The sequence below is a fragment of the Neolamprologus brichardi genome, chromosome 1 (genome assembly GCF_056152115.1).
Source record: "Neolamprologus brichardi isolate AB-2024 chromosome 1, ASM5615211v1, whole genome shotgun sequence".
In the NCBI taxonomy this organism is placed as follows: Eukaryota; Metazoa; Chordata; class Actinopteri; order Cichliformes; family Cichlidae; genus Neolamprologus; species Neolamprologus brichardi.
In genome coordinates, this window is record NC_142104.1 from 7,622,750 (window position 1) to 7,645,107 (window position 22,358).

General features: G+C 38.8%; 1 protein-coding gene across 2 annotated transcripts in view; it reads left to right on the plus strand.

Annotated features, from left to right (window-relative positions):
* The window catches only part of igf1rb (insulin-like growth factor 1b receptor), a 57,482-nt gene that overhangs the window by 20,994 nt on the left and 14,130 nt on the right, over window positions 1–22,358 (plus strand). For both annotated transcript variants that reach the window (XM_087846144.1, XM_087846114.1), the window contains 2 exons: window positions 21,115–21,421; window positions 21,765–21,901. In XM_087846144.1, the coding sequence (XP_087702270.1) occupies window positions 21,115–21,421; window positions 21,765–21,901 (444 nt within the window). The remainder of the gene's footprint in view (window positions 1–21,114; window positions 21,422–21,764; window positions 21,902–22,358) is intronic.

Below are 22,358 nucleotides of genomic sequence, written 5' to 3' on the forward strand. Positions count from 1 at the left end.
AGGTAGTAGATCTGTTTCTCTGCAATGTTGTGGAGGAGAGACTCGTGAGCAATTTTCACATCATTAAGTTTAAAAAAATTATAAAATAAGCTAAGCACGTGATGATGACTTAACAGAGTGCATTCTTAGCCCCCTAATGCAGTTGTTTTCAGTTACTGGCAAATTTACAGGCATTGGTCCTGGCACTGTACCCACCAAATATTTAAAACAAACTACAGATTGCAAAATGCAGATTCTGAGCACCCGTCTGTAGTATCAGTGAAACTGTGCATGTTAGCTGGCATGTAGGAAACACACTATCAGCTGTCTAGCAGGAAAACGCACTTCCACTGTGTGAAAGAGCTAAAGAGAGTCCAACAGTGTGTGAGTCACTGAATCGGTGGACTCAGTCCCAGCCTCTCCTTCCCTCTCCTGTTTTCTGGTTGCTTTTGGATGTCGTAGATCCAGTGTTTATTTGCCCAGTGCTTCTCTAGTGCTAAATGTGAGGCCATTTTTAAACACAGATTTCCTTAATGTGAACTAGCCTTTTTCAGTTTTTACCTCAGACATTTTGGAGTGTTCCAGTAGTACGTTGTCCCCGTTTAAAATCTGCCAGTATGATTTGTATGGATTCTATTAAAGTCTTGATTTTATTTTTTTTATTTAATTATTTGAGACATATACCTTAATTAGTTTGTTGCAGTGTTTGCAGAAGTCCACATTTATTTCATGATATGATGATTTCATTGCTTCATGATACTTCTTTCTTCCTCCCTTTTCTGACAGTTCTTTTCACATGCAACAAAAACCTGGTTCAGGTATCAGCATGGCTACAGCAACTCAATCTGTGTCACTTTGAGAGCACATCTGCTTTAAATGTGCACTTTTCACTCCAGAGACAAGAGAGTGATCTATTTTGACTCTTAAATTGCAAATGAAAGTTATGAAAGGAAATATATTTACCCTTTTCTTTTTTTCTTTTTTTTTTAAATTCACACCTTACCTTAATTGGGTTAAATTGGTTTGTTTTGTTCTGAACATTTTTGTCATTGACTTAGTCTAAAAAGAATGAACGAAATCATGTGAAAATTATTTTTGACTTATTTCAACACAAAAAATAATCAAGGGCTTATAATTGTGTGGATTACTTAAAATATCTTGAAAAGATACACATGTTAAAAGATACATCAATATTAATAAGTACTAGATATGAGCTGCTATCTAAATAGGCTAATGTAAAAAAACCAAACAAACAAAAAAGCAGGAGCTAAATATTTAGCAATCATTAATTTAGACCAAAGGTTACTGGAAAACTTCATTTTTAGGATGTATTGCACTGAAACTAAATGCCGTTCCTCCAAGCTCTGCATGGACTTGAGGAAGGTGCACTCATAGTTAGTTGTTGGACCGAGTTTGATGTAGCCTTCAGCAGTGGTTGATGGATTTGCAGTGGTATGATGCTGAAGGTGAAGCTTTATTGTTTACATAGTCTTTAGGTGTGAGAATATTCAGAGTAAAATGACTTCTGGGTGGAGAATGAGTTTGGGCGATAGGTAAAATTTTTCCAGCCGACATTCATCAGTCCAATAACTGACGATATATTCGATTTTTTTTTTGATGGGCAGAGCAATGTGATCATGCATGGCTGATTTGCACATTTAGAATTTAGATGTTTTGTTTGGAGGGAATATTCTACTTTCTTGTCTTGTTTCGGTATTAATATAGCTGCTTTTTGGATTATTCGTTTATTTATTTATTCATTTATTTATTTGAGGTGCGCCAAATCGTACAAAAGACTTAACATTACGTTTTTTTAATGTTCAGTTAAAGAGACTTTTTGATTTTTAACTTTTTGTTTAATTTAGTATTTGTTGTTTGGTCGAGTGTGTATGACAGATAAAAACTGGAACGGCCTGTAAACACGGTTATAGTGGGGAAAAATAAGCAGTTTCTCTTTGTTTCCCTGTGTTTTTTGTTTGTTTGTTTTGCTAAATTTAAATAAAACATTTTTGTTTGTTTTTTGTTTTTTTCTCAACGTAGACTACTGCCCTTCTTTCTTTCTGTTATGAGTTTGAGTAAATAAATGGCTGCATTTTGCACACTCTGACGAGGGTGCATTTGCTCACAGCTGGAAGAACAGCGCTATTATTTTGACTGCGTTGACTGCTTCTCTTAGCGTCAACCAACATTATTAGCAAATTAATCACAGGCAAATAAATAAATAACTAAATTGCTCTTGTAAAAACGATTGGTTGAAGGCTCAGCCTATCGCTGATGGTCGATATAGTCATCAAATCACCCAGCCTCAGTGGAGGAGGTTTTAAACCAATTCCTGCACTGCAGAAATGATCATGTTTGGATTTATGTATTTATGAAAATGTAGACAATCCATGGCATGCTCATTGGCAAACGATTTGTCAGAAATTGCTAGCCAGTGAACACAAATCAGATCCACCCAAGATGCTGACTGCAAAAACTCTCACCTGGAGGCTGCATAACGAGACTTTACTAACTGATCAATAACAACATCTATCTTTTAGACATTGTATGAATTTAGCAAGTCTTTGCTCTATATTCCAAAAGACACCATCGGCACAACACACTTCTCAGTTCAGTTGGCCCATGTGTCAAAGTGGCCACCCCCTGACTTTAAGCATTAATAATATCCAAATTCACACAATGTTGGTTTTTATGCATGGCTGTAAATACCTTTTCCTGCAATCAGATCGGACCCTTTAACGTGGGAAACTATGGGCACAAGTGGCTGCTCCAGGAGCTACAGTTTTTGGCACTTCCACCTGAGCCTATTTTTTCAGCACCAAAGGTTGCTGCTTGCTTCGAAACCACACACATATATGACAGCAAAGCCTCTAGTATACAGCAGTAACAAAATGCATGCTGACAAACAGAATAGTGGTAACATATTGTAGTAAACACATTATGTAAGATAATGGAAATTACTGTGGTATTTTTGATCACTGTAAATAAAAGTCAGAGATACTTGGGTCGACAGAGAGGTCATCTTATCCAGTCTGACTTGTGTGACCCAGTGCTAGTGCTTAAGGCTTAAGGAAGCCCAGTGACTATAAGTTCCTGCTGAAGTCTGCCTAATCTCTGCTATGATTAGCTCCATGCCATCATGCACAAAGTACAGACATCCACTCTCTCACTTTATACTAAGCTGGAGATGGATGAAGAAGCCCTGGGACTATGTGGTTGCTTGCTTGTGGTTAAATCCTCTTCTTCTTACTTTTCACCATACTATGAGATGTACCAGTGCTACAGGCTGAATTTCAATCAGCTCGCGATTTTGGGAAATCACCTTGACTTTTTCAACAAAACACCTTCTACATTACCTTCTTTGGGTCATTTGTGGGTGTGTCCTCACCATTCATAAAAGAGCTTTTGATTGTCAGTGAACACCCACTCCCATTGAAGAGCTGAGCATTTCTGTCAGCATGCAAAGCTGGATACATTTAACACACAATAGACTCTGAAAGTGCTGCACACATCTTGGACTCTTGATTAGATCTTTTGGCTTAGACCTCTGATTGCATGCTGAGATGTGTTCCTTCCACCAGAAATTCTAATTAAGTTTATTACAGTATTTTCTCAGTCATTGAAAACCAGTGAAACAGAGTGATTTTGAGTCTTACTGTTTTGCAACTGCAAAAGCAAAGAACCCTTGTTGGACCAAAATGCCTCAATTATAGAGCTTTATAAGGCAGGTAAATGGGTAGTAAATAAATATAATTTAGAAGGTATATAGTAAAATGTGGTAGTCAGGGCTTGTGCAAGGGTTTCAGAACTTAAGGTGCTCTTTGGCTTCTGGGAGACATTAAATTTTATTATTATTGTTTATTTTTAAAATCTGTTTACTTTTATATTTTTACTTTGAATTTTCCCCGACATCATATTTCAGATTTTGTGATTTACAAGACCAAAAAAAGTAATAAACAAAAAAAGAAAAACCCTGCAGAAAGTATCAAAAAAACAACCTTTTACTGAATGTTAACTCTATCATAGGTCATGTTACTGTCTTCTCATTCAGGAAGGTGCTTGTGTGGGTAACCTGTGTGGGACATAGATTCTTGTTTGGTTAAGTGAGCAGATCTCTGTTGCTTCTTCTCCACCCTCATGGTACTATTGGGGGTTGCTAGTCTGGAGCCAGTTCTGCCTTGATTTGAATACCAGCCCGCATTTCATCAGGCTTGAGAAATGATTGTTGTGTAGTGTTGTTAGCAGAGGTTTGGGTAATTTCTGTTGGGGGAAAAATAGTGTACAGAATCTGTGGGCTGCATCTGCCAATCATTGAATTTCCTGCAGTAGCATCACAGCCACACATATCAGCGGGCCAGGGGTGTTGACTACCCATCCCTTTTACTTCTCTGGCACAAAAGGGAATAAGTAGATAATAGCAATTTTTTAAAAAAAATAGCCATCGACCAAACTATTGTTTTAGACACTTATATTTGTCCCAGTTCATCAACCATAAAGTGTCTGTGCTGGCCCATGGTTTAACATGTATATTTATATGTAGTAATCCCAAGCAGAAGTAAAGCTTGCCCTCCTCTACTGTTTCATCACTGCAAGCTTGGTCCGGACAGCAATGGCTGGTTGCGAGCTACGGGGCAGCTTAGAGTAAAGTCACTAAGCCTAAAACTAGATATCTCCCTACCACAGTTGGGAGCCACATATCTGGAAAGGTAACCCTGGGGCTTTGTCTAGACCCTTCTTGATGAATTTGAGCATCTGTCATATACCAGACACTGACACTGATTGTTGATTGGCAGGTCATTCTTGTGGCTAGCCTACCTTTCAATTTCGATCAGATCACCTGTTGTTTTCCATTTTGTCAGCACATAGCAATCTCATAGTTGTCTCATATTCATTGTGATATGCTCCCTATTTATATGTAATATATTTACTACTTTCTATGTTGTAAACACATACTGGAGACATAATATATGAAGCAAGGTATGTAGAATAGCAAAGAAAAAATTGATAAATAGTCTCTGAATATGTCTTATTTTTTGTATTCCTCAAAGCAGCCACCCTTTGCTTTGTTGACAGCACTGCAAACCCTTGGCCTTCTCTCAATAAGTTTATGATGTAGTCACCCGAAATAGGTTTCACTTCACGGGTGTCCCTTGTCAGGGTTCATATGTGGAATTTCTTGCCTTGTTCATGGGCTCAAATCATCAGTTGTGCTGTGCAGAGGTCAGGTTGGTACACAGCTGACAGCCCTATTTGACAACTGTTAGAATTCAAATTATGGCAAGAACCAATAAGTTAAGAAAAGAGAAATGACAGTCCATCATTACTTTAATAACTGAAGGTCAATCAGCTGGAAAAATTGCTAAAACTTTGAATGTGTCTCAAAATGCAGTCGCAAAAACCATCAAACTCTACAATGAAACTGGCTTACATGAGGACCACCCCAAGAAAGGAAGACCAAGAGTCACCTCTCCTGCTGAAGATAAATGTATCCGAGTCACCAGCCTCAGAAGTTAACAAGTTAACAGCATCTCAGATTAGACCCCAGATAAATGCCACACAGAATTCCAGTAGCAGACACATCTCTACATCAACCGTTCAGAGGAGACTGTGCAATAAGCAGAAGAGATTTGTTTGGGCCAAGAAACCCAAGGTATGGACATCAGAACAGTGGAAATCTGCGCTTTGGTCTGATGAGTTCAAATTTGAGCTCTTTGGTTTCACCTGCTGTCTCTTTATGCGACGCAGAAAAGGTGAACAGATGGTCTCTACATACATGGTTTCCACCGTGAAGCATGGAAGAGGACGTGTGATGGTGTCAGGGTGCTTTGCTGGTGACACTGTTGGGGATTTCAAAATTGAAGGCACACTGAACCAGCATGCCTACCACAACATCCTGCAGCGACATGCCATCCCATCCGCTTATTTTTCAACACGACAATGACCCCAAACACACCTCCAGGGCATCTAACAAGAAGGTAGCGTGATGAAGTGGTGCGCCAGATGGCCTGGCCTCCACAGTCATCTGACCTAAACCCAACTGAGATGTTTTCGGATGAGATGGACCGAAGAGTGAACGCACAAGGGCTAACAAGTGCTCAACATCTCTGGGAACTCCTTCAAGACTGTTGGAAAACCATTTCAGGTGACTACCTCATGAAGCTCATCAAGAGAATGCCAAGAGCGTGCAAAGCTGTAATAAAAGCAAAGGGCAGCTATTTTGAAGAATATAAAATATAAAACATGTTTTGAGCTATGTAAATAATCATGAAAATAAAGAAAGACCATTAAATTAGAGAGCCAGTACTACTAACGTTATTCTGTCCAGCAATAGCAGTAAAAGGAGGAAAAAAGCAGTAACTGATCACCAAAACAAAAATGATGCACGACTACTTATGCACCCCTTACCCTGACCCAGAACCCGGAGGCTGTCAGGGCTGGTAATTATAGGGGCTGCTTTGTAAACCAGGCACATCCATGACTGCTTTTAGTGAACGGACACACCCATCCCTGGAATTCCTGGAAGAGAACATTGCTGGTTTGGCTGTGTTTTAGTGCCTACTGTAATTATGTGGCCTTTAATTGTGTTCTGTTAACACCGTTAGCTTTGGATGAGCGGTGTGACCAGGGTCTCAGGTCTTGTTTGTGAATTCAAAGCTGGCAAAGAACACTTGTGGGGGAAAAAAATATAAACAATCTGTATGGTGACACTCGTGATGTGACTTGAAGCTCCTTCCTAATGCATTTTTGTATGACAGGCAAGGGGCCGGTGACCAGGTCTTATCCAGTCTAGCAAGGTATCAGTTTAAAGTAAAAAGAGCAATCAATGAAAGAGTATTAATATCAAACTACATGCCATCGTTTCTCTGATCTCATTAGGTGTGCTTATCGGAGAAAGCTTGGCAAAAAAGCATTCTGGTTGTGATGAAACTTTTCAGCCTGTTTTAAGGCTGTCAGAGAATCGCTGTAGGTTCTTAGCACAGCCAAACAGACCAGGATGCCACAAGGTGAATGGGAATCTTATACTCAGCCTCCTTCATCCTTTCCATCAAATTCCAGGGATATTTCTGTCTTCCCTCGCCAAACACACAAACCCATAAACACAAAGAATCAGGAATGTGGACAACTCCTTCTGATGCTCTGTGTGTGGGGAGGGCATGCGTGCCTGGTGGTTCTTGCCAGCAGAATTAGGAATTAAGAAACTTTTCAGATTTTGAATCTCTTCTGATATGTTTGTGCATCCACTCATTAAATGGAAGTTTTTGAACTACGCAAATTTACTATTTAGGAGGTTCGAGAACTTTGAAAAAAAGACATTGTTTTACATTGATTTTTCTGCTTCGCTCTGTAGGTCGAGAAATAATTTAAAAAAACAAAACAAAACAAAACAGCAAGCTTGATAAAAGAGACCAAGCAAAGATGAATCCCTATTTTGGCATTTTCCCACAAAAAGGCATATTGTTAAGAGGAGAAACAGTGAAATATAACGTTTAAGGTTAAAAACATTCCTGGTTTGTATAGTAGTAATGGCCATGTGGACACGATACATACCAGGATGTCGGCATATTTACTTATATGAACTATAGATCTTGCTGCTTCTATTATGTATTTCTGTTTGCATGTAAATAGATGGACGGCATTCATGAAGTGTTTTTCCAGTTTCACTGATTGAGCGGCACTCCTACATATGGTTACATTGTTTGTAAGTGGGATGGCATTAGACCTGGAGTTAAATTCCATTTGTTTGTACATTTACTTTGCTAGTAAAGACTGCGTTCTGTTTTAATACAATGTGCTGGGGAACTAGGCCATAAAATTTAACCCCAAGTATTTTTTTTTTTTAAAAATGCCTTTGTGTTGGTGACAGCTGTAGCGAGAGCCATTTTATGGTTGTCTATCCACCTCATTCTTGTAAACGCGCTCAAATTTCCCCTAATATCTTCTCAGTGCATTGAATTATGAGAAGCTAAACAATTCAAAAGCTTGACCAAAACAATATTGCACTCATCCAGCTGGACTCTGCATGCATTCCAGTAAGCATACTGCAGTTTCCAAACCGGAAATACCCAGGCTTTTACTTTCTTTTCCCGCTTGATAGCAGTTCTTAAGGACACGATTTATGTGTTAGAGAATTAAATTAAACTTGGTCAAGGAGGCAAGCTGAAGAAAAAGAATATCAGAAAACGGATGACATAAAATATGAAGAGCACACTTTGTGTATTTTTACTGCCGTTGTTCTGCAAATGACATATAAGCTTTAAATATTTAACTTTAAATATACTATGTTATGTTGATCTTTCGAACTGAAGGGCACGTAGAGTTTGAATGTGTACAGCAGTTTGACACATATCAATATCACTGCCGAGCTTGTGAGTAGAGTGAGATAAAGTTAATTCAGTGGCACAACATTTGTTTCTTGTATAGCTTTAGATTATGGACACTCTTACACTGTTTTTGTAATTTAATATTTTTTAACCTTGTTGCTTATCAACACTTGTCACCGCCTTGGGTGACTCAACATGCGACTCCACCCTTATGCAAAGTAAACTGACTTGCTGTGCAGCTAACACCTGAACTGTATGCAGTATCGTTTGTTGTCGCCGCTTAATCGGATAAGTGGTGTCTTTTTTGTGCAAGCAGCCTGCAATTTAACAATTCGAACATTAATAGTAAAATTTAAAATGGCACATGCAGATACTTTTTTTTCCCCAGTCATTTTGTTTTAAAATTGTACTGCCTGTCCTGTTTTAAAGGCTTTTAGCTTTTCATAACACACTTTTGAGAATTTAGGCATGACCTGCATTGATGTGATATTTTATCAGGTTTTCAGTCAGTTCTGAAATGTCAGCCCTCCTCACCTCTTGACTAACTGACATAACATAACTATTTATTTGTTGATTTCTTCACATATTTTATAACACTGTTCAGTGAGATCATTTCAGTTATTTTGTTATCCTATGTCCTTAGTGTATTATCTTCAGTATTTACAGTGAAATTTTGAGTTAATCTTTAGTTGTTTCATAATGGGTACAAACCCTTATTCTCTTCCCTTTTCACACAGTGAGTAGTTTCTTGAAAGATTGGCATGTAGACTATGTGCTAAGGCCAAATCTTCTGAGGCTAAGGTTTCAGCGGGCTTGTTTGACCTAGACATAACTCCCAGAAGTGGCAGACTCTTATTGTGTCAGTTGTTACTTCTGTAAAACTATTTTTTCCTCTGCATCTGTAATCTGCAATATCCATCATAATCTGAATTTATCGTGAAACTCCAGGTACCAAGAAACTAATGTGATAGATCCTTTGTTATTGTGTGCCCTTTGGGGGACCAAAGGGGATTGGCTTTGTGCTTCTCAGGTCAGTCAACAGAGGGATGCCAGGAATTCCTTTTGTCTGTACTTGTCTTGTACTTATTTATTTAACTTTTTTCAAGAAGAGTCACAAGGTTAACAGTTGGCTCTGTTTAGACTACCTTTAACTGACTATTTTTCTGATGTTATTTAGTAATTGCAAGGAATGTCATTATCATTTGTTCTGCCAGCAGCCATTGTTTACGGGTTATTGTGTTGCTATGTCTTGATAGAACTTGATAATTTTAAAATTAAAAAATTATATTAAAGACATTATTTAAATGCTGCTTATGTGCCAATCCTCGAATGAGGAATGGTGTGTTACACCAAAAAGCAGTGTTTCCTGTGGAAAAAAACTTAAGTTCAGCAGGTTAGTCAGGTATATTGATGCCTGCCCAACAGAATCCGTGATGGAAAATACAAGTGGGCAGTCCCCGTGTCTTATTTTAAACGATCAGTCATTTCGAACATGCTAACTCTATCCCTTCCTGTGTCATGTTTTCCGTTCCAGTTGTCTCCCTGGTCAGGTTACTGTTGTGATGGTCATTGATGTCATTTAGTTCTTGTCTGATTGTTCAATGGGCTTACCCACTTCACAGTGTTTTATTAAATCTAAGTCATAGCTAAGGTGTAAGGCTAAGGTGTAGCCCTAAAACCTATATAGTTTGGTATGCACTTCCTATGAAATGTAACTACACATCATATCGACACAGACCTCAACAAGCTCGAGGGGTATGTAAACACAGTATGTTTATTTACACAAGGATAACACTTCTGTGGAAAAAATGTAACAGGTTGTAATTGTATGAAGCCTGCTTACTATAATAATATAAAAAGCTAGTATTCTGTCAATGTAGTCAGATGTTGGTTTTCTCGGTTTCATCGCTCAAACAGTCCAGGTGTAGACTCAAAGTTGACCCTGAAATATTTTCTCCTTCCCACAAAGTTAACTGTTGATCAATATTTAGCTCCATGTCCAACATAAACATCTTAGTTTCACTCATGAAGGCAGATTGCTGAACACACCCCAGCACACAAGCGTAAATGCAAATGACATTGTCCACTACAACACTGAGTCTCCGGGGATTTTAAAAAATACTCGAAATTAGTAGTAGGGCCACAACTGGAACCTGCAGCAGGTGGAGAACTGCCAGCTGTAGTCTAAGAGGATGAAATAAAGTTTAAGATTTACTGGAGAAGCTTCTGGTTATATTGCCCAATTATTTATTTGTTAAAACTTACTTTGCAATAAAAAACATTTTACGGAGAAGAACCTAATGAGATAGCTTTGATAATTCGATTAACCGACCATGTGAACATCTGTGCAGTTATGTACACATGCCTGATTTTACATACACCCATGTAATACAGCCTGTGCACAAGCCTTCTTTAAAAACGTTCTCTCTCTCTCTCTCTAGTGACCATCCCAAACAGGTTTCACAAAGAAATGGTATGTGCTCTCCCATCAATCATAATGCACACATTGGATGAGCAGAGCTGTGTTGCGTGTGCACATTGATAGGCTAGACCTGTGGAATGGTCATTAGACACTAGAAATGTCTAGTGTCTAAAAGTGACATTCAAAACTATGGAAAATATGGAGGTAGCTGTTTTTAAAAGATATTGGGGGGGGGTGCTGCTGTAATCACTTTCCAGAGGTCTGCAGTCCTGCCTTGAACGAAAATAAATAGTCGTCCTTGTATCTAATAAGCCTTCAAAGTGGGCCTCCTGCTTGGTATTTCATCTTCTCACCAGTGCATCTTGCAGGTGTTTTTATCATAGCTACACAAAATAAATCTTTAGCTCTTTATTTTGACCCATTTCTCTAACCTGTACCACCACCCACACGGGCAAAGTAGACACTTAATGCAATGTATTCTTCTCAGTAGAGTCTTGACAGATGTGTGTGAATCCACTCTTGTTGAGAGTGTAAATTAGAAAGAGAATCCAGTTTAGCCTTTTATCGCTAACAGGAATAATGATCTCTTAGTGTTTTGCTTTCAAACACACTGTAATTATCAACAGGAAGCTTCAGACCACACATCTCCAGTGGGGGACTCCTCTCACTAGGAGGAGCGAGGGAGGAGGAAGAAATCCAGCATGTCGTCTAATATTCCTGTTCCTGAGCAAATTAAAGCTCCCGATCTGTGTGTACTTAGAGCGAATGGTGTCATTAAAGGAACTTGGAAATGTTATTCTTCATTTTGAGTGAATGAGTTTTTCACAAAAGAGCCGACAAAGACAAATTCTGTTTAGGTTTTAAATTAATCAAATAAATATCTGCCATTTGATTTCATTATGTCTTAATTACTCCATCAATGTATGCATTTTATTTCCATTTTACATGGTGCTCTGTCAAAGATGGTTTGTTTGTTTTGGGGGGTTTTTTTTGTTTGTTTTTTTAAAGCTTTTTTATTTTGTAAAACTGCATTTTATCAGCATATTCTGCTTTGTGGAAGGTATGTTTAATAGACTGTAGCCAAACATTTTCCTGTTTTTTGGATAAACAAAGTCCATCAAATCTTATCTTCAGCTAAAGCAATAAACATTTTTAAAGCATTTTTGTTTAGATTTGTACAAAATTTTAATGTATTTTTCTGTTTATATTTTAAGCCTTGGATTTTTCCAAAGTCTTCCTGGTAATGTTTTGGGTAAACCTGTGTAAGTAAACAAACTGATTATGTACTGTACCTTCACTTCAGCTCTCGTCTTTGAGGCAGATATGTTCTCAAGATTGCTCTACAGAGTTGCACAACTAAAACATTTCTAGGAACTCGAACTCCATTGATGGTTAATGGATGTCGGCAGCCCAAACACAAACACAGCTGTTAAGGTCAATAGCGTGCTCTGTCTTCATTGTTTTCTCTATGGCGCTAAGCACTTTTTGAACAGCCTGTTTCTCGGACTGAACTGACAGGCAGGTTGTCACATGTGTTGGAGGTCTCTTGTACTTGACCACTGGATGGCTAGTTGTGATGTCTGTTATCTACTTGGAGACTGAACAGCACAATAGTGGCCAGCCATGTAGAGCTGTGAATGGGCTGAATGAATCAAGACCCTTGTTCTTGCTTTTGTAGACAGCACACACAGACTTTTGACTGGCTGGTTTTCTGAATGACTGATTCACTGACTGAACCTGTACACTGACAGTCTGTCTGGCCAGTACAGAATATGCTTTGTATGAGACTGGAAACACAGCGAGATTGTTGTGTTTTCTGTACATCATCAAGTTCTTCCCAAGAAGAACTTCCCAATTCAGCCTGAGTGCTGTAACACACTGGGAGGCCATGGAGTGTGTGAACTTGAGAAAAAGGGCGGGGATGCTTCCACGCTCACTGGATTCACACAGCTTGCACGCACACCAAACCTAAAAAATGGGGAAAACAGTGAGTGTGGAAACATCTGTTGCCTCAGTTTCTCAGTGGCCACTTTGAAGCTGTTGTGTATGGCTTTCAGAGTTTTGCATTTGGTTATACTTAACGTATTAGTCAAGGTGGCTTGGTAATTATTTAATATGCGTAATGAACGAGTAACACATTCACCTAAAGCGGGAAAAACATACAGAAAACAGTGGTGTGTCAGATGAGGGATTTGAATAAAAGCATTTTATTTCCAGTGTAATTGTTAAAAGATATTCATTATACCATTAAAGTCATTTGTCATTGATGACAACATAACAATTACGTTTTCAGTATTCCTAATTCAGTATTTTTCCTAATAAAAAATAAACAGGTAAAAGTTTGTTTTCCCAAATGAAGATAGCATAACCCACAGGACACCAGTGATGTGCGAAATCATTTTGGTGACACTATGCTACATAAATTTTTTTGTTTTATCTGCATCGAGCAACTATTTTCATCAATATGTTCAAGCTGTATGAAAGTGGTTGGAATTTTGTGCAGTTGGAAAGAGAGGCATTGTTTGGGTTTTTAACAGCATTTCTGTTTTGGAATCTTGATTTGAAGAATATCTTACCAACTGCCACTTTACTAAATGAAATAGTGGTGAGTTGAACCATACTGTATGTGTGTGCATGTAAAGACAGTTGAAATGGTCTAACAATAGCTAAGATAGTGACCTAATTCAATCAGTATCCAAATGGTGTGTTTAAGTCTGGTTGGTGGTTGCCAGGTTACACTGACAGATGGATTGAAATTGTCTGTAGTGTGTGGATTGTGTGTGTGTAGACTGTTTCATAGACAATCTGGCAACTCGAAGCTTACTGATGCATGCATCCTTAACATTCATAATAAAGTTTGAGATCAGACGGTCTTGAAATATTGGGAAAACCGAGGAGTGTTAGCAGGCATGCACAACAAGATATGTAAAGTGAAGTACAGTTTGATCCTGTGGTATTTACTCGTAGAGGGGTAGAGGCAAAAATCCAGACATTTTCCCGCCATTAGGGTGGTGACTAGTGTGAGTTTCCCAGCCAGCCTTCCCACTGGGCTGGTATTTCTGTTTCCCTGGAAGCGCTGTATTGGCTTTTTGACGCACAACAAGTGATCTTTCTCCCACAGCCAGAATACTCTATAATGACGGAGTGGAGAAGGTAAACCATTTCCCCGAATGGACATTAACAACTATACAACTGCCTACAACAACTTTTGACATCCCATCACTTAACTCTCAATTACCCCCAACAAACAAGCCAACAAACAAACTAATCCTTACCGGTTAATGGGAATATAAAGCACAACCTGTTCCCATGCAAATGCTGTGATAACAACGAGAACCACCTTTGCCAGCAATCAGCATGTTTTGATCAAACTGTTAATTCATTGTTGTTGCAGTTTTATTCCTTTCAGCTGCACTTCCATGATAATTTACATGATTTTATTAACCAGCTTGTTTTCTGAGGTTAGGGGAAATACTGACATCACTCAAATACAGCCCAGTACAGCAAGACACACACACACACACACACACACACACACACACACACACACACACACACACACACACACACACACACACACACACACACACACACACACACACACACACACACACACACAACACACAATCTGTGCTGTGTCTGGTAACAGTAAGATATATGTAGCACACGCTCAGAACAGCTGGCTAATGAGGATTCAACCAGATTACCACACAGTGAACATATACTTGACTTTTCTTTATTCCTTGGTCACCAAGAACTCAAGTGTTTGTTTTAATAGTCTTCTAAATGTTTAGAGTAGATCACCAACATTGCATTCAGGAAAAAAACAACCAAACAAAACTTTTAAGTAAAATCACATTTCGATCTTCTCTGGCTCTTTTGACTGAAGGACTGAAGAGCTCAGGCGATAGCAAGATATCTGTCATCCAACAGTGCGCAATTTGCAAGAATGGCTACTCGGTGTACGTTTTTTTTGTTAGACAGGCTTGTACACAATAATCATTAGATGAACCAAAATTGAATTTTGCTCAGAGTCAAGGTCATGTTTGTTGTTCTCAGTAGATTTTAACTCTCATTAATTTGTGCAACATAATCAACCAATGACAAGAAAACTTATCACCTTTTTTCTGTACTTCCCACCTTACAATAATTGTTTTGGCTTGTTTTGTTTCTGCATTAACTACTACATCACTGATGTTTTGGGATGGTGTTAATGTTGTATAGAAAAAAGATTAATAAATAAAACAAATTGTAATGCTTAAAAATGGTAAGGAATTTTTCAAGATTAATTGTTCTCTGGTTATCTGAAACTCAAATTGCTTCACACAAGATAGCGGGACATTTTATTTTATCCCCCCCCCTCTCGTTTTGATTTACTGACCAACAACTTCCCTTCTCCTGTTGTTTGGGTGAGTGGGTCCAAAGAAATCTGCCCCTCTCAGCCCACTGGTTCAGCCACATTTAGAAAAATCGCAATAGAGTTGATCCTTTTAGCTTTAAAAATGGTTGCCAGCTTGTGATGTGTTTAGAGGACATCTGTAAATTATAGCTGAAAAACTAGATCTCATTTCCTCATCTGCTAATTTGTGGTGTGTAGATTACACACGCTGCATTACGTGTGTATGTGTGTGTGAAAAAGATGCAATATACATCTTCATTTCCATCTTAAATTCCTTCCTTCTCTACTTCACTTCACTTCTTCACACTCTGTACCTTGCTCCATCTCTTCCTCGTCCTGCAGTTTTTCTTTCTCTTTCCTTTACGCTTTCTCTTTTTCATTCTCTTCCTGTTTCCTTTTCCTTGCCTTGTGCTGCAGCTCTGCATCAACCTGTCTCTAAAAGTGTAGTAAGGGGGATTGAAAGTGAGAAGCTTTATGTTGCAGATGTCCAGCTGAATGCTGATCTGCATTACTGTATGCACCCACTGACCTCTCCACCTCCCGCCACTGGTCAGTCAGGGAGTTGTGTTCAGGGGTTTGCATGCAAAAAGCCCCAGCTTTAAGCAGAGACTCTCTCTTTTTTCACCCAACCCTCAGTGGACCTCAGGCTGTACATTATTGCATTTCAGAATTACACCTTTCCAGCTCACATCACCCCATTGTAAGAGGTCAGAGGGCAAGATGGAGTTTTGGGGGACTGGCAGACGCTGTGAGCAGAGAAAGAACATTTTGTGCCTGTGAAATGCAGCGCTCGTTTCCTCCTGCTGAGCACAAACAGCCTGCTGAATGGTTGGTGGGACCACACAGTCTGAAGGTTCTGATTGGCTTTTGTGTCACTTGGGAGATGGGCTAGAAGGTCATCTCATGGTAACTGGCCAATCGGGGAAAGACAGTTTTCAGGAACTTCCTGTGTCACACAGGAGTAAATGACAAATAAGAAAAATTAGCCAGTGATACTTAAAATAACTGACAAATGGATTCTGTAGTTGATTTTTGATTTGAAGTTAACATTAGGGCTGTGCGATATGACCAAAATCTCATATCCCGATATAAGACATTTGTCATCCTGATAACAATATATATATATATCACAAAAATTTTACATTTTCAGCTAATTCTGTGAATCTCGGGCCAGTCGACTTGCGTGAAGTGTTTTCAGCTGGGCGTCGTGTACCTGGAGTCGAGTGTTACATAAGTTGAAACGGCCTCAATTTTCTTTGAGTATTTATTACACGGTGTGCTGCGGGGAAAGCCTGTTCTAAGCTTTATTTTTTTAACACCTGACGGCTCTTTTTAGCTTCTCATGTGTAAACACTCTGCATTCTATTTCACGTGATTCAGTTTATTTTGAAAAGTTTCAACAGGATCTTCAGCTTTATTGTGAAAGGTTCTTGTGGAAAATAAACATGCGGACGGCGGAGCCACGCGATGGTTTTACCGTCGTTGTTGCTAACGACAACGCATAAAAACAACGGCTTGTCTGTCTGCAGTGTGGTTAGATTAAATATAAGAGGAAGAGAGAACTTTAGGAAATTATACAGTGACCATCAAAATGCTGAAAAAATATTGCCGTAAACAGTTGATTTTGCGACACCACGAAACAAACGATAGCGTAAAATGAAACGATAGATGTTTCTGTATCGTCATCCGATATATATCGTTATATCGAAAAGCCCTATAGTTAACATTATAATTAGGAATTTGCTAGGCAAGTGTACTGGAAGGTTTCTGTATTAGATGGTGTCAGTATTCAATATTTGGTCATGCAGGTTTTGCAAAATATACAAACGGTAGTAGTGTTAAGGGTAAAAATCATAATCACAAAACTGAACAACAAATAGTTGGCAGATTTTGCAAGTTGTAGGTCACTGTGTTGTTGTTTTTTTGTTTTGTTTTAATTCTGTAAACAAAAATAAATGTGATATTCATGTTTAAACGTGTTGAAACTGAATGGAAATTACTGAATTTCCCGGGGGAACGCACCTGAGGGATTAATGAAGTTTCATCTAATCTAATCTAAAAACCAAGCAGCAGCATCTGGAACTAAAAAATTAAGCAAATGCAGAATTGCAGTTCCTCCAGCGGCCACTTAAAGCTAAAAGTGAGTCACTCCCTATAGACTATTACGGTAAAATGTCCGACTTTCTAATAAAAATAAGCAGGTTTTCACCCTGGAACAAAACCTTTTTAAAGCCTGGTCATCATCTGCAGGTCCCCAACACCATGGAATAGTTGTGTATGCTTGGTGTAGTGATTAATACATTTGCTTTGCAAGCAAAGGACCTCTGGTTAGATTCTGGGAGGAGAAATGAGCCTCAGGAGGTTACAAGCTAGTGTACTACTAGTGAACGTCCCAAGCTTGGATAAATGGAAGATTTATGTCAAGAAGAGCATCATGCGTAAAATCTGTGTCAAATGAAATATGCCGGACCATCTGCTTTAACGACTCCTACCTTTACTGTAGAAACACCTAATACTCTTTATCTAATACATCATATGAGGCTACTGTGCCTCTTAGCTGCTTTTATACATACAAATAAACAGCTTGATCTAATACGGTTTTAAACGTTCATGTAAGGAAGACTGACTCTTTTATCATTGCATTTAAACAATGTGATCTAAGATTCAGTGCTCTTTGCATAAGGTACTTCCTTTCTGAACGTGGTAAATAAATTCTCCAGTGTCTCCCTCCTCTCTCCTGCTATATGCAGAGCTGCCGGTCTTTCAGCGCCCCCCACACTTTTGGATGTTTTATTATTAATCCTCTATTTATCCAGGCAAAATCTCAGAGATTCAAATCTCTGGCATCATGGCAGTAAAAATCAAAACACAAACAACACATAACAATTAAAAACAAAAACAAAAAACAAACAATCCATACAAACGAGTACAAATATGTGAAAAATATACAACAGCTGATCATTAAGATTGACATTAAAACGGTCACACTGACTGAAAGAGTTACTCTCTCGTTCCTTTAAAATGGACTTAAACTCCCTCATGACAACCATTTCTGAATCACTGTAACTGTCACTATAAGGGGTGGATAGCAATACGTGGACATACAACAATGGTGTGTAATGCACTTTATGAAGGCATCTTATGTACCAGGTTTGTTAGTGTTGAAGCTTTAAAACACGACTTCACAAACCAATAGGTAGTGCCAAAGTGAATGTAATTTCACAGTTGAAATGTAGTTTTGGTGCATTTCAAATGTGAAATTGAAATGCACTAAAGGTCAAATGAATTGATTGGTTGATCATCTAAAAATAAAAATAAACAATTTTGTCAATTACTATGGCACTCTGTTTTTAATCATATTAAAGCAGAAAAGGCAACCTGTACTGGTTGATTTCCTCTTTCCTGAATACCTTTGCTATTCTTTCTGCTACTTATACAGCAGATTAACAGTTAATAAATACAGCAGTTTGGGTATGCTTTTGTAAGTTGCTGCTTTTTAGTGTCTTAGAGTTGTTCAGAAATTGTATTAATGCAGCATTAACCCCTGAACCAAACACAAACTTCCTAATCTTTGTTCTTTAAGCACAAACATAAACAGGTTAAAACCATCTGTTCAATCTTTCTTTTGTGTTTTAGTCTGTGCTATCATCCACTACGATCTGTCTTGTAATGCTTTATACTGTGTGTCCAGATCTCTCAATATAATATAACAAGTCTCTGTGGATAAATCATTGAAATATAAATAAAGGGGAGTAGCCATACGCATCTGCTCTGGCCTGTTGTCTTTGGTTTGTTTGACAGAGTTGGTGGAGGCAGCATGTTGAAACGTGTTCCAGTGTTTTATTGCTCAGCATTCTATAAACAACACATCATTTCTTATAACTTTGTGTTGTTTGGTGCTGGTTTAAACAGCCTCTGGCTAACCTATGTGGATGACACAATCAAAATTACAGTTTCTTTGGCTTCAGAAATCAATGTCCCTTTGTTTATGCCTCAAAGGACACACAACCAAATAATTTCAAGCGGGGATTTATAGTGTTTCCATAGCAGTTAGTGTTTGTTTCTGTGGCAGACACGTTACTGTTTAGAGTCAGTTTGAGCCAATCAGCTTATGTCTCAGTACTGTCATGTTGAAGCAGTGAGCTGCCGACAGTAAAGGTGGGTTAAAGGCTGCTGCTGCTCAGCTGCATGATGGTGATGGTGAAAGGTATGTGTCAGCTAGTCAAATAAGCTGCCTTGGTGTTTTGTTGTCTATCACGCTTCATTTAAATTCCCCCGCCGCAGAGACAAAGGCCATGACGAGATGTGGCTGCTCTCTATATGTATGTCAATATGGTGTTTTTCTTCTGGAACTCCTCAGTCACTTTTTCCTGTCATCAGTTACAATATCCTCTTATTTAGAGGAACACCACAGCAACTGGATGAGTTATTTGTAGCGCTGTTGGCTGGAAAATCCGGAGTGGATCAGGGATGAAAGCACAGCTGAAGCACCTTTTTAGAATTCTATAATTATAATTATTCTGTAATTTTAAGAATACTACTACTACCACGACTACTTCCTTTGGCTGCTCCTTAAAGGATCGCCACAGTGGATCGTCTGTCTCAATCTTACCCTATCCTTAGCGTCCTCCTCTGTCATCCCAACTTATTTGATATGGAAATCTTGTTCTTTGTAATCTGTGTGTTTGATTTGGCAAAGATTTTACAGTAGATGCTCTTCCTCACACAACAATCCCCATTTTTCCAAGATTGAGACATGAATTAAGAGTACACTGGCTTGTGGCTCCCCATGGTTGGGTTGCCTTTTATAATAGTAAGACTAAGAAAACAAAAATTCAAATGTGGTTGGTTGGATATGAAGCAGCTTGCATGAGTACCTCATATGTGGCTCTTGGTGTATTTAAAAGCTTTAATCTGGGCGGGTGTGCATGCATGCATTGTCAGTCATTCACTGGTAAATGCAAATCATTTGTTCAGAACTGAAGCCAGTAGTGTCATAACAGAGGCATGTTCACACTGAAGGCTGTCTGATTATATTTATGTGTTATGGTTTTAGGTTCACTGCAAGCTCTGTTTGGTTGTTAAATATGGATTTGCATCAGTGGGAATAAATCAGTGTTGTTGTTTGCTTCCAAATTTTAACTTGTTTGTAGTGGTATTAAGGGCAAAATATTACATTTTGAATGGTGTGACGGTAGAATATTAAATACAAATATTTTTAAAAGTCCAAATTAAAACATAGAGGATATTGGCCTTTTGCAGTAGCTGCTCCTAAATGGTGGTACACACTCCCCCTTCACATCTGGAGTTATTTTAAAAGTCATTTAAAACACAGTGTTTATTTTTTTTGCTTTTAAACCAGGCTGAGGTTTTAATGCTTTTTACTTTTCTTCTTCTTCACAATTGTTTGTTAAGAAGTTTATGTTTGCTTTTTAGTTTCATGTTGATTAAAAGATTTACGTTGTTCTTTAAGTGTGCCAGGTAAATAATAATGGCACATGGCACTCTACGATTGTGCTACAACCTGGAAATTTGAAAACTTTTTGGTCTGCCTTCAGGGTGAGATTATCTTTCCTGCTGCAGCAAACCTACATGTGCATCATCTGTGCAAAACATTCACATAGGAAACGTTTAAGGGAACAGTTAAATTTGCAGTCATCTTTACTAAATGACCACTGGGGCTCGAGTAATAGAACATGTTATCAACTCAACTCAGGGTTTGCTGTTGGAACCTCAGCCTCTCCATAGGCCAGAGTGTCTTTGAGCAAGATGATGGGATAGCACAGCAGCACTGCCATCATGTATTTGAGTTTGTGTGGTATAGGTATATGAGAAACACTGAAAAAAGCAGAAAATCAATTTTTAACTACAGGCCATGTACCTAAAAATTAATGTCATGTTCTGATGTTTTGTTTTGTTTTTTTATTGTTTTTTTATTATTTTCTGGGGAAAATTGTCTGACTAAAATAACCCCTTTCTTTCTGTCTCCACAGTGGGGTGCCCAGAGATGTGTGCACTGCGAGCATGCACAGCAGACGGCGAGTGCTGCCACCCTCAGTGTCTGGGCAGCTGCACAGTCCCCGATAGTGACACAGCATGTACTGCATGTGTGCATTACTATTACCAAGGCCGCTGCATGGCTGACTGCCCCCCAGGCACCTACAAGTTCGAGGGCTGGAGCTGCATCAGCGCCGAGCTTTGCTCCAAAGCCCAATTTACCGACCTTGACAGATACGTTATCCATGGAGGAGAGTGCATGCCTGAATGTCCATCTGGGTACACACGCGCTGCACCAAACAGGTGAGCTGCTGTTCAACCTGAATTCACCCTGGTTTAACACCCTCCTTATTGTTGCTTTGCTAATATTGAATTTAGTTCAATTCTTACTGTTAGCTTAGAGACAGCCAGCCATCATAGTCTCTGTATGGCCTTCAAAATAGTGAAGGCCGTTAAGCATGCCGAGGAATTTCACCTAGACATGCTTTGGCTGCTTCTGTGAAATGTTGACGTCAAATCTTTCAGGGACAGAAATTTTAAAAAAGAAAGAAAAAAAACCCCGCTAAACCTATTTGGCAAATAGATGTCTGTCAGGAACGACGCTGTACATTCACTGTCTCCTGCCTTTCTCTCTGTCTGTCTTCAGTATGTTTTGCACAGCTTGTGATGGTCTGTGTGATAAAGTATGTGATGGGAAGGTCATCGACTCCATGACTGCTGCTCAGTCTCTCAAAGGCTGCACTGTTATCAAAGGCAACCTGCAAATCAACATCCGCAGAGGCCGTAAGTACTGCGGTGTAACACAGCAATACGACTGTTAATACTCGCATTTCTTTGTGAGGGAGGCCTGAGGAGTTTCTCAGCTGGTGTAGAACATTATAAAGATCTGTTATATTCACACCGTTAAATCAGACGTAAAAAGAAGTTATCACAGATTTTGCTACTTGAGAAAGTCACATGAGAACTCAACAATTTGAATATATTTTATTGTGCATTCAGGAAAGCTATCCTCATGGATTACAACAGTTTAAAAATGGTTCTATAATAACATTATTTTACAGTAACAAGGTAATTTCCAGTTCAAAATAATCCTTATTTATCTCCTCTTGGGCCTTTGTGCAGCCTGTGATTTAATCTACTGACTGAAACAACCTGGTTCAGTTCCCCTGTCTCTACCTTTAAGCTACCTTTGCTCTTATTGGCTTCCCTTCATAAATAGAAGGTTTGTAAATAGTAGGTG